Source organism: Lygodium microphyllum, chromosome 5 (assembly GCF_053477565.2).
Source record: "Lygodium microphyllum isolate KBCC chromosome 5, Lygodium_microphyllum_v1.1.10, whole genome shotgun sequence".
In the NCBI taxonomy this organism is placed as follows: domain Eukaryota; kingdom Viridiplantae; phylum Streptophyta; class Polypodiopsida; order Schizaeales; family Lygodiaceae; genus Lygodium; species Lygodium microphyllum.
The window spans coordinates 77,025,899-77,043,465 of NC_141139.1; the positions used below are offsets into that span (position 1 = coordinate 77,025,899).

Genomic DNA, 17,567 nt, shown 5'->3' on the forward strand with positions numbered 1-17,567 from the left:
AGTTCGGATCCATAGGAGTAGAAAGGGTCCGACAATCCTCCATCGCAAAAGAAACCAAGAGCTCCTGTACATATCTCTACTGAGAGATGAAAATCCCCCTTTGAGACTGATAAATCTCATGGCCCAAGAAGAAGTGGAGTAGACCCAAGTCCGTCACCTCGAACGCCTGATGTAAAGCTGCCTTCGTCTCTTTGACCTTCTGTGCATGATCACCTGTGACAATCAAATCGTCAACATACAACACAAAAAGCACACAACCAGCCTCAGAAGTGTGTACATAAGGCTGCGGATCGGCCTTGGAACGCCGATATCCCAACTGGGACTGAAGAAACGAGTCAATCTTCTCGTTCCATACACGCGGAGCTTGCTTGAGGCCATACAAAGCCTTCTTTAACCTGTAGACTTGCCCATCTGAAGATCTAAAGCCAAGAGGCTGCTCTACATAGATCTCCTCCTTCAAATCACCATTGAGGAAGGCTGACTTCACATCCAACTAGTAGACAAGCCATCTCCTATGGTCAGCCAAGGCAAGAACAGCTCGAATAGTCGCCATACGAGCAGTGGGGGCAAAAGTATCATGACAATCAATCCCTGGGCGCAATGCAAAACCTTTAGCAACAATGCGAGCCTTGTGCTTGTCCAAAGAACCATCGCTAAGGTACTTGGTCTTGAAGACCCATTTGACGCCCATCACCTTCTTATGAGAGGGACGAGACACGAGGTACCAAGTGTCATTCCTCTCAATAGCCTCCAACTCGGCTTCCATAGCTTTCTTTCATGGTGCGGACTGTAAAGCCTCCTTCACAGAGGTGGGCTCTCGATCCTGCATAACACGGGTTATCAAACAATAGTTAGAGCAAACAAGCTTCGTAGAATGTGCCTGGTGCCTCCGTGACCGCCGCGGACCATCCTGCGGTCCCCACTCCTCAAGGACCCCCTTGATCCCTGAATCTCGGAGTGTGTCACGGGCCCAACGAGGAGGACGCCGGACCTCTCCTCGTCTCTCTCCATCAACTGAAGACTCTGGGATATCCACCGGCGGTAACTCCTCGGGGCTGACCGGTGGAACAGTAGACTCTGTATCGAAAACAGAATCGGAATCAAAAGGCATTGGCTCCAAAGGAATTGTCTCGAGAGCCCAACTCTGCCCTGGATCTCCAAGAACGGGATGCTCCTCTCTCGTTGCTATGGCCGGAACCTCTACGAACCGCACATCTCGACTGGTGTACACATCCCGCTTGATGAGATCATATAAACGATGACCTTGGGACTGAGAGTTGTAACCAACAAACACCTGTCTCCAGAAAGCCGCTTCAAATTTATCACGATGAGTCTTGGAAATGTGAACATAGGCATCACACCCAAAAACCCTGAAATAAGAAACATCGGGCTTAGTCCCAAAGTAAGCCTCAAAAGGTGTCATCCCATCAACGGCCGAAGTGGGGGATCGGTTGAGGATGTGGACTGCAATAGCCACAGCCTCGGCCCACAGAAACTGAGGTGTCTGTCGGTGCTCCATCATGGTGCGCGCCATCTCGATCACACTTCGGTTCTTCCGTTCAAGAATGCCATTTTCTTGAGGAGTGTTGGTGTTAGCAAACTCCTGGTGAATGCCTTTATCTGCACAAAAACAAGCAAACTCATTAGAAACAAATTCACCACCCTTGTCGGATCGCAAGGTCTTCAATCGCTGGCCCGATCGGTTCTCCTCAAAGAGAAGCCAATCCTTGAAGTGGGAGAAAGCCTCCGACTTCAACGCCAAAAAAATAGGCCCAAGTCATCCTGCTGTATTCATCTACGATCAACATGAAGTACGAGCTCCCTTTCAAGGACTCGTTCCTCATAGGGCCACAAAGATCCGTAGATACAAGCTCCATCGGTGAAGTGCACCGCCGCGAAGCTTTGTTGGGAATCGCATCTCTATGCTACTTCCCATGAATGCAGGAGACGCATGGCTGCTGGCTCACCACTATGTCCAACAACCCTCGAACAAGCTGTCCATGTGACGCCCTCCGAAGATTATCATAGTTGAGGTGACCAAACCGAGCATGCCATAGCTCTGACTGTGTCTGAGAGGTAAGAAGAAGAGTAGGGAGAGCAGTAGAAGACGTCAATTTATAGATGCCGTTCTCCTCATATCCTGATGAGAAAACCTTCCTTGACCCACGATCAAGGACTCGCACCGAATCACTGTCAAACTCCACCAAAAGTCCAAGTGAACAAATCTTATGAACCAAAAGTAGATGATACCCTAAACCTGGCACATGCAAGACCTCTGAAGTATGAGTACCACCACGTCCATCTGGAATAAGCTGCATCTCACCCCGTCCTGCAATAGACACCGAAGAGCTATCTCCGATGAGAATCTGCCCACGCGAAGGTCGCAACTGGGCAACACCAACTGATGAAGGAGTCATGTGCTGGGAGGCACCACTGTCAACGATCCACTCTCGAGCCTGGGGAGCTATCATCGCAGCATCAGAAGCCTCCGGTGTAGAGTCCTTAATGACTGCTAGATGAAGAAACGCAGCTGATGAGGGTGTAGCCACCGCTCCAGAATCCTTCGAGTCCTTGTTGGTGTCCTTCTTGTCTTTGTCAGGGCAATCCTTCTTCCAATGACCGGTCTTACCACAAATATGGCATATGGATTCTTTTTCCTTGTCCTTCTTTGGCTTGTTGTCCTTCTTCTTCTTCTTTTGGTCCTTCCCCTTCTTTTGAGAGGCTTGACCCGTCAAAGCTTCTGATTTGGAAGCATGTTGTCCCTTCAGTTGTTCCTCTTGGTCCAAGACCATAGGAACCAGCTCTTCCCACCGAAGAGTAGACTCTCGCCCCAAAGCAATAAGGGCGGAATAAAAAGCACCGAATCGTGGCGGCAACTGGGACAAGAGTGTGATCGCCATGTCTTCGGAGGAAATCGGCTTCCCCGCATTCTGAACCTGCATCTGAAGCTGTCTAAGCTTGTTGAACGAAGAAGACTTGTTCACGGACAAGGTCCGCATCTGCACCTCCAAAGAAACCCACTTCATAAGGGTCATCTGGTTATACATCTGGTCAAGCTCCAACCATATCTCCCGAGCCACCGTCAAGTGCTCGATGTGGGCTATCACGGCTGTAGTACAAGACAAAAAAAGAAAAGAACGAATCCGGGCGTTCAGTTTGTCCCAGTGAGACTGTGCCTTGGCCAACTCCGCACGAGCATCGGAAGAGAGTTTGGACTCATCTCTCACCGAGGGCTAGTCGATCTCCTCCTGTACAAGCTCCGCCAAATCGTAAGACTCGAGAATGGCCAACATCATCACGTGACAGATGCGGTAATTGTCGCCATCGAGCTTTTGATCTGCGAGAAGAGCCGGTAAGACAGGCACCTTCCGATCCATGATCGTCTAGAACTCCAAGTCAATCTCTGTAGACATCTTCATCTGTAATGCCTTCACAAACGCAAAAGCAACCCCCTCTGACTGTGAAAACACAGCCTGCTAGGGCTCTTTCTCCCGTGTCCCGAACCTTCTTCGCCCACCGGAGGCGATGAAAAAGTAAAACCTGTACTTGAAAGTTGAAAACACAGCCTTCCTCCTCTTCAAACAGCAGCAAATCCACCAACTAGACTCCTTTCCTGCACCCCCACGCTCGCTTCAGCCTTGTTCCGATGCGCAGCCCTCTCACTCACCCTCGAACACTGGAAACGCAGCCTTGTGTCACAATGGAATCTCCTCTTCAGGTAGGTTCTTCACTTAGTCAGCCCTTCTTCACTGCTCTGATACCATGTCAGAGTGCAGCGATGCGGAAGCGTGGGACCAAGACTGAGAGAGAGAGTGAACGTAGAGAGGGGAGAGAGAGAGAGAGAGAGAGAGAGAGACAGTGGAAGATGAAGATCTGCTCTATAAAGTGTGCTGTATACAAAGATATACAGATATGTACACGGGCGCAGTACGCGGGACTGCGTGTCTCCACCTCGACGATGCAACCTGCTGTCCACCTCGAAGTACGCTGCAGTCTGCACGATCTCCAGCCTATAATCTGCACGAATCTCCAGCCTGAGATCTGTAATCAGAAGTGTGGAAGACTGTGCAGAATGTCGGCTATAAATAGCCGAAAAGAATGCACCCAAAAATGGCAGATCGGCTGCATTAAATGCAGCCGACTGGTCAGTACAGGTCGGACTGCCACGTGGCTGGCCGACTGGTCAGTCCGACCAGACTGCCACGTGGCGCCTGCACGGCCAGGACCTGATCGCTAACGACAACATAACACAAACAAGAATGCAAACCAACACCTCATAGAAACGAGAACAGTATCTCAAGAGCCGGAATGAAATGAATGAAAACACCACAACAATGCTAAAGTGTATGGATATCTACTTCAGTTAGCATACCTCATCCAAACTTCTCGAAGACATATAGTACAGATATTTTAATTTTTGGGATTTTACAAAACATATTATGATCTTACAACATAAGATCATCATAGGACAATAGGACATACCATTATCTCCCAAACTTAGCATAGAAAAGCATTTTTACTAATGTGACCCATTCCCTCACATCCTCCCATTTCTAAGGAGGGTGACTCATTGTTTCTTCCCCTTCGTGTTGACAATGATGTTCTTTGTGACTAAGACTATATTGTACATCGGAGCATATGCATTCTTCTGAAACCTGTTTGACATGTATCATCATGACATCTTTGGATGCGGACATTGCTTTAATTTCTCTTGCAAGTGCAAGATTAAGTTTCTCGTGACAACCAAGCTAAAACATTGCATCATGGATGGCGCATACATACTAACGTCTTTGGGATATGGACATTGCTTGAATGTCTAGATTACATTTATAGTGACAACCAAACTAAAATTGTCAATACTAGATGACACATGTATCTCAAAATAACTTGGTCTATCTAAGATTTCAAGTTGTTGAATATCCTTTCCTAGATTTATTTTATCCTAGGATCCCAAAGATAAGTGAGTCATTTCACATGTCCACACATGTCCAAACCCTAATTTACAAGTGGCTTTTCTCAAGTCTTGGTTCAGTTACTCCTCATCTATCATCCCTCTGAGGACTTGCTCTGGATTGTTTTTCAAATCCAAATGTTGGCTGGCTGCATGTATGCAGCTGTGGGTCAACAAGGCAAGAGATCCCTCATAGCTGGTTAAATTGATTACACAAATGCTTGATTTGCACATCTAAGATCGAGTAACGAGTTGTTGGCATGGATCTATGATTGATTTGTGAGGTGCAGGTGCACACGAGTATAGTTGGTTGAAATTGTTATGTTCATGGTTAACCACTAGCTATGGGTCCTTTGAGATGGCCATACACAGAGTGATTTTACATGAAGTGATTGCGTGTTTGTTTACATTAAATGCTTTCTTATGATCATGATGTACCACCAGTCTTGGCTTTTGACACAGCCCTTGGATTGTAAGGTGGATAAAGCATCCTGGAGCATCGCACTTATGAAAGTAAATGTTTGTGGCTATGGATTCATTGGTGATTTGTGAAAACGGCCTTCTAGAACCCAAAGTGCACTAAACCACATTTTTTCAAACACTTAAATTAGCATTTTGAATCCAATTTCACAAAGCATCTGTGTAGACAATTGTTCTATATAGTTCCGATGCAATTCCACCAGCCTTTCTTCTTCGAAAGGGTGGTAATGACTTGATTAACACTTAACTACAGCAAGAAGCAAATTCACATAAAATGAAATACAAACTTTACCACTTAATCTTGGACAGCCAACATCTCATTGGCCCCTGTGGTATTTCTTTAATTTGTATTCCAAACGGATGGAGTACAACTGAAATACTTCAACCTACTCCACTAATCCAAGAGCCTCTTGCTATCATAAATGACCAACAAGCCTTCACATCAATTTGCCCCTTGATTTGCTACGAGATTAGCCTTCACCCATGCTCCTTGGGAAATAAATTAGCCCCAATTCAATGTTGCTTGCCTACCTCCTGAATCCCCTTGAAATACACAAATTTTAACTCTGAAAATTCAAGTCCGAAGCCTTCAAACATGGGCACCCTTCCCAAGGTGACTAATCTATCAAACCCTTATTTCTACTGTAAAGTAGGGTTTACAGCAAAGATTTACGAAAATCTCCACCTTCAACAGTTGGAATTCTGTAAAACTTAGAGCAAAGCTGGAAAATGGCTAGGAAAAGAGAGGAAATATTGTAGAGAGTGAAAATTTAGAGATTTGTCACGAGAATTCGGTGAAATTGAGCTGCTCACCCAATTTTCCAATCCCAAATGGATTCACCAACAACAAAGGGAGTATCAAAGGCTGTAATCTTCAAGAGAAAGTGCATTAGCTGCAATCATCAGCTTCCTCTAGTCAAGAATAAGTGATTGCCGTCCCAAAATGGTCTCCAATTGCTCGGAAATGGCCCCAAAATCAAGCAGCAAGAGTCCAACACCTCTTCCCAATAGCTCGAAAATGCAAAAACGAGATTTTTTTCTCTCTTCAGCCCCAATTCAACTTTCCCAAACTTGCATGGACAAGTTTTGCCAAGTTGCAACCTTTAAACTAAATTTCCAACATTATCCAGTCCATTAAATTAATTTTCAAAATATAAAATCTAAAATTTAATTTAATAATTATTTCTATGCCCATAAAAATAATCGAACCAGCCAACAATTAAATTGGTTAGACCAATTTTTGCCCCAAATATCTTGGAGCACTTATTAGCCTTAAACTAACATTAATTAGTTAATTGATGCCAAGTCTCTAGTGTCATCACGAACACCTATGACTAATTAAAGTGTTCTAAGCCAATATCTGATATCAAAAACAACCTAGAACCTAACAAATATAACTTGTTACAACTTTTGCCTTTGGCATTAGCTTATATTTTGGGGCCCTTGGCCCACTACCATAAAACAACTTGCTTGTACATCCCATGTGCATCTCACATTTTCACATTTTGATTATTAAATTAGTCAAACGCTAAGCAAAGCATTCAAATGTCATGTCCCCGTGACAGTTCCTCTCACAAACAAAGGATTTTACACAATGAAACTGTCAAACTTTCACTTTTTCTCTAACAAAAAGTTGCCTAGAAAGTATGTAGGCTTGAGATCTTGAAGGAGAAGAGAGGATGTCAACCTATTGTGCTGTGATAGCCTAGTTGATGAAACTTACATCAAAAACAATAACATGTCATGCTAGAAATGAAGTTACCAAGCTGCCCAATGGATACCCTATTGTCACAAGGACATGAAATCTAAGTGCTTTGCTTAGCATTTGATTAAAAGTAAATTAAATGTGCAAATATGACTTACACATGTGAGGTGCACATTGATTATTTCACAATGTGGGACCCAGGACCCCAAGGTATCAATTAGTACCAAAGGCAAAAGTTATAATAAGTTATACCTGACATGTACTAGGTGGTATCTGATGTCGGATCTTGGCCTATACAAATTTATTAACCACTAATGTTAGTAGTGACATTAAAGACTAGCCATTAATTAACTAATTAAAACTTGGAAAACAAATTGGCCTAGCTAGTTTAATTATTGGTTGATGAATTTATTTTTCTAAATACTATAATAATTATTTAATTAATTTTTAAAATTAATCTTTTAAAACTTGATTTAATAAGCTAGATAATACTAGAAAATGGCATTAAAAGGCTACTAATTCGCAAAACTTGCCCATACAAGTGAGAAAAACGTTATTGGAGACTAGTGGAAAGTCTATTCTAGCCATTGTGAGAGAGGAGGAGGTTGTCAGAGAGCAAGGAGATGCTACTGGTGTGATTGCCCAACCACCAAGGACCATTCCTACAACAAGTGACAATAATCTAGAGCCTTGGAGGAGCAAGTGGCGACAGCCCAAGGTCCTTTTAGTGCACATGATAGCATACAAGAGAGGGCAATAATCTTTCTAGTAGTCCTAAGCTATAAGTGAGAGCTTCCATTGCTGTTTGAGAATAAAAGCAATAGTTTTTCAACATTTCTCGCAATGAAACTCTAAAATTTCTCTCTCTACAGCATTCTCTCTCATCCCCCAACCATCTCTCAAGTTATCTCAGTAAAATCCAATCATTTGAGTCATTAGAGATAGAGATATTGAAAAATCTCTACTTTAAACCCTAATATATAGCAAAAATTAGGACTTTACAACCACCTCCGAATACATGCTCAGAATTGAAGACTTGAATTCTAACAACTAAATTTGAAAATTTTCAAGGGGATTCAAGAGGTCAATTAGCTAATATCAGATTTGGGGCTGAATTTGTCTTTCAAGGAGCAAGTTGAAGATCAACCAAGGGGCAAATTGACTTGGAGTCTTGCTAGCCAGTTTTGATAGAGAATTGCACTTGGATTAGCTGAGAGGGTTAAAGAATCTCAATTGTACTCCATCCATTTGCAATAAAAGTTAAAGAAATACTACAAGGGGCATCAGTTTTAGGGCCAACAGGTTATTCATTGTCCAAGATTAAAGTGGTAACATTTGCATTTTTTATTTATGTGAATTTTATGATTGCTATAATTACTGTAAAATCAAGTCATTAGGACTCTCTCCGAGAAGAGAGATTGGTTTCACCCTATACTGAGAGAAGAAGATTGGCTATTGTCCTCACTCCATTCATGCTATTAGCTTATATTCCATGGTTGAAGTCTATAGTTTCTACGACAGTTCAACTCTAGGCAAACAAGCAAGCTAACTCTAGTTAGTCTAAGAATCATGCAATCCGATAAGCTAACTAATGTTAGTCTACGACTCAAGGAGAGAAATAAACTAGCATTAGTTAGTCCAAGACTCAACTAGACAAATAGATTGGCCTCTGCCTATCAATCATGGGGAGTCCAATCAGTAGATAGACAACTAGACTAGGCAAATTGACACTATTACTCGATCATCGCCTAACAAATTCACCTTATCCACCTCTTAATTCCTCCACAAACTCTCAAGCATGTCAATCATGATGCACACTCAATCTTAAGCACAATATTGCTCACACGAGATCAAAAAGTTAAGTTTTTTTAAGATTTTCTTAGTTTTTTACTCAGTAGCTTGTACTTGACTCTAATCCATTCTAGCCTACTCTGATCTACCTCCAATCTCCAAAACAATCCCTCATCTATCTTATATGAGCACATTGTTAGTGCTAATCAATCACAATACCATTCTATCCCCCCCTCTTTTCATGATTACTTAGATTCTCTTTCTTTTGCTTTTCATAGCTTAAGATTAAATTCCACACTAGCGTCAAGTACAATACGATAAGGATCTTTTATTTCTGTTTCCAATACATTTCTCTATTTAACTTCCATACATTAGCTACCCACAAGTAAATGCCACTCTACACCTTATCGAGAATATTGCCCATACACCATTCTTTATACACATGACAAGTAAGCATATCTACCTATTCTAGGATGGTTGTGTTGGGCATGCCCTTTACTTTCCTTACGCATACATCTATGCCTGCTTAGACACAATGATATGCTACTTTGCTTATAGTGTGCCTCTATACATTCCATCAGCCACTCTAGCGCAAGGATTTCCATCCTCTACTTATCAAGCACTTATCCACCCTCCTTGGGCTACTAATACGGCTACCACGCATATGCCTATTCAACCCAAACGCATAGGCAACCTACACGCATATATGAATCCACCGTTCACACATCTCAAATGCATGGTGGATACTTTGGGATACATGATACATCTCTAAGTATACTCTAGTTTTCCACCTTGCCACTCTATCCACCACTCAATATAAACAGTAGTTGCTAATGCCTTTATGGATAATTGCTTTAACACGTCAAATTTCACAACTTGGTCTAACCCTATGCATCAAGTGTTTGAGTTTTAGGGTGTTTGGGACCTAGCAATTAGTCTACAAGTGTTGAACCCTCAACTAGCCCATCTTGATCATATCCATCAATGGAAGGCTAGCAATGCTATAGCCATTGTCCAATTAATGTAGGGTTTACTGCCAAGTTTCATTCACAATGACAACGCCTTGCCCTAGCATCTAATCATTAGAGTCATCTCCTTGGCTGTTATGTGGTGAGAGATCAAACTTGATATATCAATCTCAATCATGAGATACAAGAGTTTTGCATTAAGAAAGGGGATGATTTGAAAGTCGAGATGGTCGAGTGTAGGCGGATTACTCATCAAGTTCGCTACTCCTCACTTACGAAAGATGATGATCAAGTCACAATATTCTTGAATAAGCTATCTCTTATACCCTTCCACTTCATGCAGCAAGTCATTTCATTATCCTAACTACCAATCTTTTATGAGTCCAAATGTTAGCTCCTACGCTACACAAGGCCTCACCCACATTCTCTATTTTAGAGAGGGCTCAAGTATTCCTCTCCTTTGAAATGGGGAATTCATAGGTGGCATGAACTCTCAAGTCAATAGACCAACGTCTAACAAGGGCAACACCCCTGCTTCAAACAGATTTAAACAAACTAAACCTATTTGGTTGTCTTGATGCACCTCCATTTAGGTCTACTTTTCCACCTCGCCACAAGTTTCATTGTCAAAGACCTATTGATGGATATGCATGATGGTGGGACCCCTCCCCCCCCCCCCTTAGTTTAGCACCTTTGAATCTTCAAGGTTCCTTAGGGTACCCCAAGCTAGTCTAACATTCCTTACTACTCTTGGCTTCTTAGACTATTGAGTCGGGCCCCATAGGCTCACTTGTACCTTAGGCTATTTAGCTTTAGGATTTTTTTTTGTCTTCCATTGCACACAATTATTTAATATGTTGCTCATTCATTCTTACTCTTCGCCTTGTATTACTTTTCCTTGTCTAGCATTGAAGCATCCCTGAAGCATTGGTATTAAGAATCTAGTCTTCTTTGCTCTTACATGTTGGGTTTTGTATTTCAGACTTCAGAAAAGAACTAACATTGCAGATTTGCAACAATCTTCCCTCGGCTGAAGACATGGGTTATTAGCAGTTTCTTCATGGTTTCCTCTCCCAAGGCAAATCTTTAGGGCATGTCTTGGTACTACCACGATAGCTACTTCCCCATGGCTCTTCTAGTTGAGGCGCTTCTTCCTTCTTCACATGGTTCTCAACACCACACAAAATCCAACATCAAGTTGCTGCTCATCCTTTGGTATTGGCATCCATGGCTTAGAGAGAGTTCCTACCATTCATTTAGTACCTGCAAGTTTCAACATTATCTTCTTGTCCTCAACATCCACATCCCTTCCCCATATACTTACCCTTTGCATTTCATGATCATCAACTTTATAAAAGAATGCTCAAGGACATGAACAATTAGGGACACTGTCCAAGTGGCACCTTGCTACATGAACATTCTTATTTGCATTGTGTCGCATCCATATGAAGGTGCGCAAGACCCAGAGAGGGGCTTCTCTTCCACATCACCAAATTCTAGTAGCCTTTGAAATCTTGAAGCTCGGATTCACATCCAAACTCATGATGAGTTGGTTCACGAAAAAGAGAGTGGAATTTTCTCCTAGTTCAAGGTCACATGGGGGGGACACTAGCAATCGGGGCATCTATGGTCATAATGTGCTTTCTATGGAGCTATTCACGACAAGGATTGAGAACTATTTAGAGTACTTTCTGTTTTCATCGCGTAAATTGATACAATCGATGTCAAAATCAATGTCATTCCAAGGCACCTTAGTGGTGGCTTGATCACTACTTGGGTATCCATGGCCTTATCTAATACTCATGACTCATTGTTGTACATACCATGATGAGTCATTATCATTGTATCTTAATATTGTTCCAAATCAACCATGATACATTTATTGTGTGAGCCTATACATTATCGGTGGGCATTTATTATTTATTTCCAAATGAGACTTGCCGCCCATTATTTTGACACCCGCATTTTATGGCCAATTGGCATTTCTTGAGGCACCCTATTGGGGTTAGCTGACCTATGCATGATTATTGCCTATTTATCGACATGCACTCCCTCTTCCTCAATCATTTAGTTATCACCATATTTGTTGGTACTATTGGAGAGGAAGCCAATGCCCACAATTAGTGACTCGTATCCCAAGATCTTGTATTGTTTCATGCCTTGGTAGATGGATTCCATTTCCTAATCTACTTTTTCAGTCTGATCAATCACCTTGCTATGGAAAACTCTTGGATGTTAAGCACTACACCAACACATTCCTAAGGGTTGTGTTAATACTACCTATCCACTTCTCTCTACTTCAACAAGTGGAGCCAACACTCGAGATTCAACTCTACTAGGCATCACACTCCAACTCCTCCCTCAACCTACTCCCACAAGATCCACCAACTATTTAACAAGCTACAACTCTGCCTTTGAGCATCATGTTCTCACACCTTTATTTACAATCAACATTTCTTGAGTTTCATCAAAGTTTCTCTTTCTCTATTTTGCATTTTAGGATTTTCATCTAATTTATTGTGTTTTAGTCATGTTTCTACATTCTATGTTTTCTTGGTGCAAACCCTAGCATATCTTCACACTACCCCAATCCACTATCCTCATCAACTTGATTTCAAACATCCTATGGCAAGAAAATTCGATTTCAAGCAGCCTATGCATCAATCACATACACATATACACGTGTGCGCATTCACATTCGTCACACGATAGCATGATAATGGAGTTATGGAGAGAGAAAGAGAGACACACACACATGCACATGTTTTTTATGATATAACGAATCACATTCTCAAATTTGGTTTAGTTTTTAACATTTTTGTATTTGAATATGAAATAGATTTTTTTTAATGCCATCGTTCTCCCCTCATTCCCATCCCTTCCTTTTGACTAATACCTTATCACATCCCAATCCTCATCAACGTCCATGTCCCCATCTTTTATAACTACCTGCCAAAGTATGTTGTTGCTTTGTATGGTGGCAATAATGGTCATCCTTGCTCAAGTGTGAGATCACACAAAAACCCATATCATCTTGGTTTACATGGGACTTACCAATTGCTCAAATGAATGTTATTCTAACCACTAGTGATGTGCACACCTTGCATACTCCTAGCCAAAAAGGGGTGTGTGTGGAGTGTAAGGCTAGAGGGAGCACATGGTAATGCTCTTTCATGTTCAGCAAATTTTGGCTACTTGGGAAGGGGTCCCAAAGGGCATACTATGCTATAGTGGGCGAATCTTGATGTCAGCGCAAGCTATCCATAGCTTATAACAATGGAACCTATTAGCAGTCTAGTCACCTCATGTGTGAATCTGGGTCATGCTTAACATTACTAAGGTACTTGGGCATTTTATTTTGCTCATCTTGATGATTATTTAGGCATTTTGTGCTGGCCAACTTGCTGCCATTTATGGCACTATTTTGGCCTATATATTAAGGGACTCCCTCCTCAGTCAATCATTCATCACTTGAGATTTTGTTGGAGACAAGGAGCCAATGCCATTGCCTACCCAACCAATGACTCATTGTTGTATGTGACATTCATGTGTTTGGCATATGGATTCCATTTCCCAAGCATTCATTGCCTACCCAACCAATGACTCATTGTTGTATGTGACATTCATGTGTTTGGTATATGGATTCCATTTCCCAAGCATTCTTATGAGTTCTCTTCTTTGCAATGTTCTTTCATGTTTTTCTCTTCTGTCTGTGTGTTCAACAGTTTGTTACAGCATTTGTTCATGCTTCCATTGCTACATAGTACATTCACTTCTAACATGGTATCATTTCAAGATCTCCACTCTCGATATTGTTTTCTACTAATTACACGTCTTCTACTACTGTTCAATGATTTTCCCTCCCTGCTGCCACCTCCTTCCAGCCTGGCAACAGCTGTCTACTGCAGATCACCTTATTTCCAACCTCTACATTCTGCATTTACAGCATTAGTTGCTCCTCCACCTGTTTCTTGTCTCCAACAATCTACATTTTCCATTTCTGCATTGTTTTATTGTCGTACTACTGCATTTAATGGCTATTTTGTCTGCATTTTTACTCCTATAGGTTGGGCCACTACATTTTCAAGTTCGATTACTACAATTTTCACCACCTAGCTGTGTTTGTTCAAAATTTAAACTTTTGCAGCAGTTATTTTGTGATCAGCTTGTCTTACGCTGCTTCTAAACTCTAGTCAGTGCAGTCTATGCTGTCCTTTGGCTATACTTTCTCTCTCCTCTTCTTTCCTTAATTTTCTCTTTCTATTCTCTCTAGATGGCTCCCCCCCACTCTTTTACTGATGACAAATTACACGGTCTTGATTACCTAACATCGAGTGCTATTATGAAAGTATGGTTTGTGGAGAAGCGGTTATAGTACGTTGTTTCCAGAGCGTTTGAGCATCCCACTCCTCTTCCAGCTGATTTTGACAAGGACAACTATGAAGAAGCTATACTCGCATGGGATACTGATGATGCAAGTGCCTATTCTACTTTTCTTCATTGTATCCCCAAAGAAGTTCTTCCAGCGATCACCTTCTACAAGACTTTTTTCAAGCTTTAGGTAAAGCTTCAAATGTTGTACGAGGCCCTTTCAAACATGTGTGTTATTACCCTTTATGGACAACTCCCACAAATGAAGTTTGGGTCGAAGAACACTATTCAATCATTCTTGCTTCATGTTACACAGGTACATGATTAGCTTCGACACATGCAATCCGCCCTTCCAAGGGCTCGTCTAATGGAGACTATACTCTACAAGCTCCCTCCGGAGGTTGATGAAGTGGCCAATGCTTTGCGGGCCCAAACATCATCAACGCCTGTTAGCTTCAATCATATGTCCTCCATGCTACTTAGGCATGGGGCGTCATTGCGGTTACAGGGGCAGCTCCCGTCCCAGTATGGTGCCTCCAATGAGGCCTTTGCAGCTTTAAGGAGGGGTGACAAGAAAAAATTGAATGCCTAGTGCTATCATTAGCAACTTCAAGGAAGAAGAAGAAGAAGAAGCGACAACAAGATACGGACTCTTCCGCCAAGTCATCCACCTCCTTTGACTCCAACTCGGATCCTCCAACCGAGGCATAGAAAGGGTCATCTTCAAATTGCAAGAAGAGCTTGGCAGCCCCTCCTTCTACTGCTTTCTAGTGTAGGTGATGCATCATGCCGTCATCGCTCACAAATCTCCAATGCTAGAGAGGGTGGTACACTGTTGCATTTACTAGATTTCAATCTCCGACTATTGTGTTTTGGAGACCAGCTTGCTGCCCTTCATTATTTAGCACTCTCTCATCTCCAACTAGTGGTTACTACACTCGGGATCCATCTGCGGTGGATATCAATCTCCAACAATGCATTGCTCTACCCTTGGGCATTCTATACATCCTACATTCATTTACAGCATTCGTTCACTTGCGAAGTCTTGAAATAGAGACGTCTGAGAGATAATAGCTAGCAGAAACTCTTTGAAATTGAGACCTCTCAAAGGTCACATCAATGCTGAGATGTGCACATCTGTGGTTCAAAATAAAGCTCTTGCCTGCCTGAAATTGAAGCTAATAAGAGACGTGAGCAAGCACAAAATTCTTGAAGTTGAAACCTCTCAAATGTCACACTGATGCTGAGATGTGTTCCTAATGAAGCTCTTGCCCTCAGTAAAATTAAGGCTACTAAGAAACGCGAGCTAGCACAAAATCTTTGAAATTGAGCCTCTCAAACTGTCGCATTGATGCCGAGATGTGCACGTACCTCGTTCAAAAGGAAGCCCTCGCCCTGGCTAAAATTGAGGCTACTAGCTAGCACAAAATCTTTGAAATTAAGACCTCTCGAATGTTGCATTAATGTTGAGATGTGCCACATACCTGGTTTAAAATGAAGCTCTTGCCCTGCCTAGCCCTTCCGCAGACTGATACAACCCCGAGGGGCCCCTTGACGAGCTGCAAGGCTGTGACAGCGTCAGGATCCATTTTGAATTTCCCACGCTCATCACAGTAGACCAGGCGGAGGGCACGTGCGGGGGAGATGCTCTCCAACGAGGATGGCAAGGAAGGTCCAGGGTCATCATTCGTTTCCGTCTTGGCCCTGGAGCCGCGGAGGCCGAGCATCTGCATCATGGTGTCGTGGCTGCAGGGGGAGGGAGGGAAAGGGATGTGTGCTGGTTCCACAAATTTCTGCAGTGAGGCAGGCAAGGGAGCAAGGGAGGTAGGAAGGCAAGGTGAGAGGAGTGCAAAAGGAAAACGAGAGCTGTGCAGGCATGAAAGGGAAGGGGAGGCTGGGGGCACCTACCTGCTGTGGCTGCTCGCAGGAAGCAGCGAGCTTGAATCTGGAGGCGCGGGCTGCGATTCTCTCTCTTCTGCAGCTTCACTCTCTCTCTCTCTTCTTTTCTTTCCCTTTTGGTTTTGTAAGCCTTTTCGTGTTCAAGTTTCAACTCTCTCTCGCCTCCCTGCTCCTCCGCCTTTCTTTTTCTTTAATCTTCTAAATGTCTGGGGCGTCCATGTGTACCTGTTTACGTGTGTCCCCGCCCCGCCAAAAAGCCTCTCGAGCCTCACTTCCCACATACCCTTCACCAGCCGCTAGAATGACACATGTATCAATGCTCCCTCTCTCCACATCTAGGATAGAAGGGCCAACTTGGAAACAAGTTTCGAACCATATAGCTCAATTCGCAGAGATGGGTGTGTGCCCTTCAACTAGTCTGTGGATTGATTCTTCCCACCCCATGCACGGCTCCATTACACTTGCCATCCTTTGGAATCAGCCCAGACGGGTGTGTGCCCTCAACTAGTAAGGTGCATCTCATGAGCATCTACATGAACCTAATTTGACAATATATTGAGCAAGTAGGAAAAGAAGATAGAGACAAAGAGACCATGGGCAGCAAAATGCAATTTGAAACTAAGGTCGACATCAAGTATAACTTGAAGGTTAACAAGTACAAACAAGCATACACCCTCCACATAAACTATTGAAAAGTTAGTGGTGTGTAGTACTAGCTTGACATGTTAAGGGGATGGATGCACAATATAAGAGAGGGATCTATCACAAGCACTTATGCTACCAACCTAGGGAGATTTTGAATTTCTCATGAACATGTTTCCAAATCTTCTCCCATGGCTTTCAAGGAGTTATCTATGCTACTTCTAACTTAATGTGTCACCCCCCCCCCCCCCAAAAAAGGAAAAGAAAAGACCATCTAATAGTTTAGTAACTATTATTGAGGAAGTACTTGAAATAGGGTGTGTTATGAATTGATAAGAAATATAATTTGGATAAGCTATATAATTGTCATATCTTGTTCATTTGATTATGAGAGATTGAATATGCAACAACCCTACCATGTGGACACCCACCCAACTTAATTTAAGCTCCTAATAAATCTCTATGATTGCTTGTACAAATTCCACACACAATTGTTTTATGTTATCTTGGAAGGTGGCAACATGCATTGTGTGTCTTGTACTATTAGCATTCAAGATAGCTCTTGCTTACAATCAATCGTGTATGCCACTTGCAACATCTTGCATTCTCCTTCCTTGTATACCATAAATGCAACAATGGATTTGCCTTTGATCTACTACTATAACATACATCCTTCACTCCTACAACTCCAGCAAACCTTTACATCTTATGGCATATATGTGTTCCTTCTTAATCAAATGCGTTATGTTTTGAGAATAAG

At 42.5% G+C, this 17,567-nt stretch overlaps 1 protein-coding gene across 1 annotated transcript in view; it reads right to left on the minus strand.

Annotated features, from left to right (window-relative positions):
* The window catches only part of LOC148036014 (Guanylate-binding family protein), a 76,442-nt gene extending 60,113 nt beyond the window's left edge, over positions 1-16,329 (minus strand). Inside the window, exons 1-2 of the mRNA XM_087678017.1 lie at positions 16,175-16,329; positions 15,751-16,059 (exon numbers count right to left, since the gene is read on the minus strand). Coding sequence (XP_087534143.1) covers positions 15,751-16,002 — 252 coding nt within the window. The 5' untranslated portion in view covers positions 16,003-16,059; positions 16,175-16,329. The remainder of the gene's footprint in view (positions 1-15,750; positions 16,060-16,174) is intronic.
* Between the last annotated feature and the right edge of the window lie 1,238 nt (positions 16,330-17,567).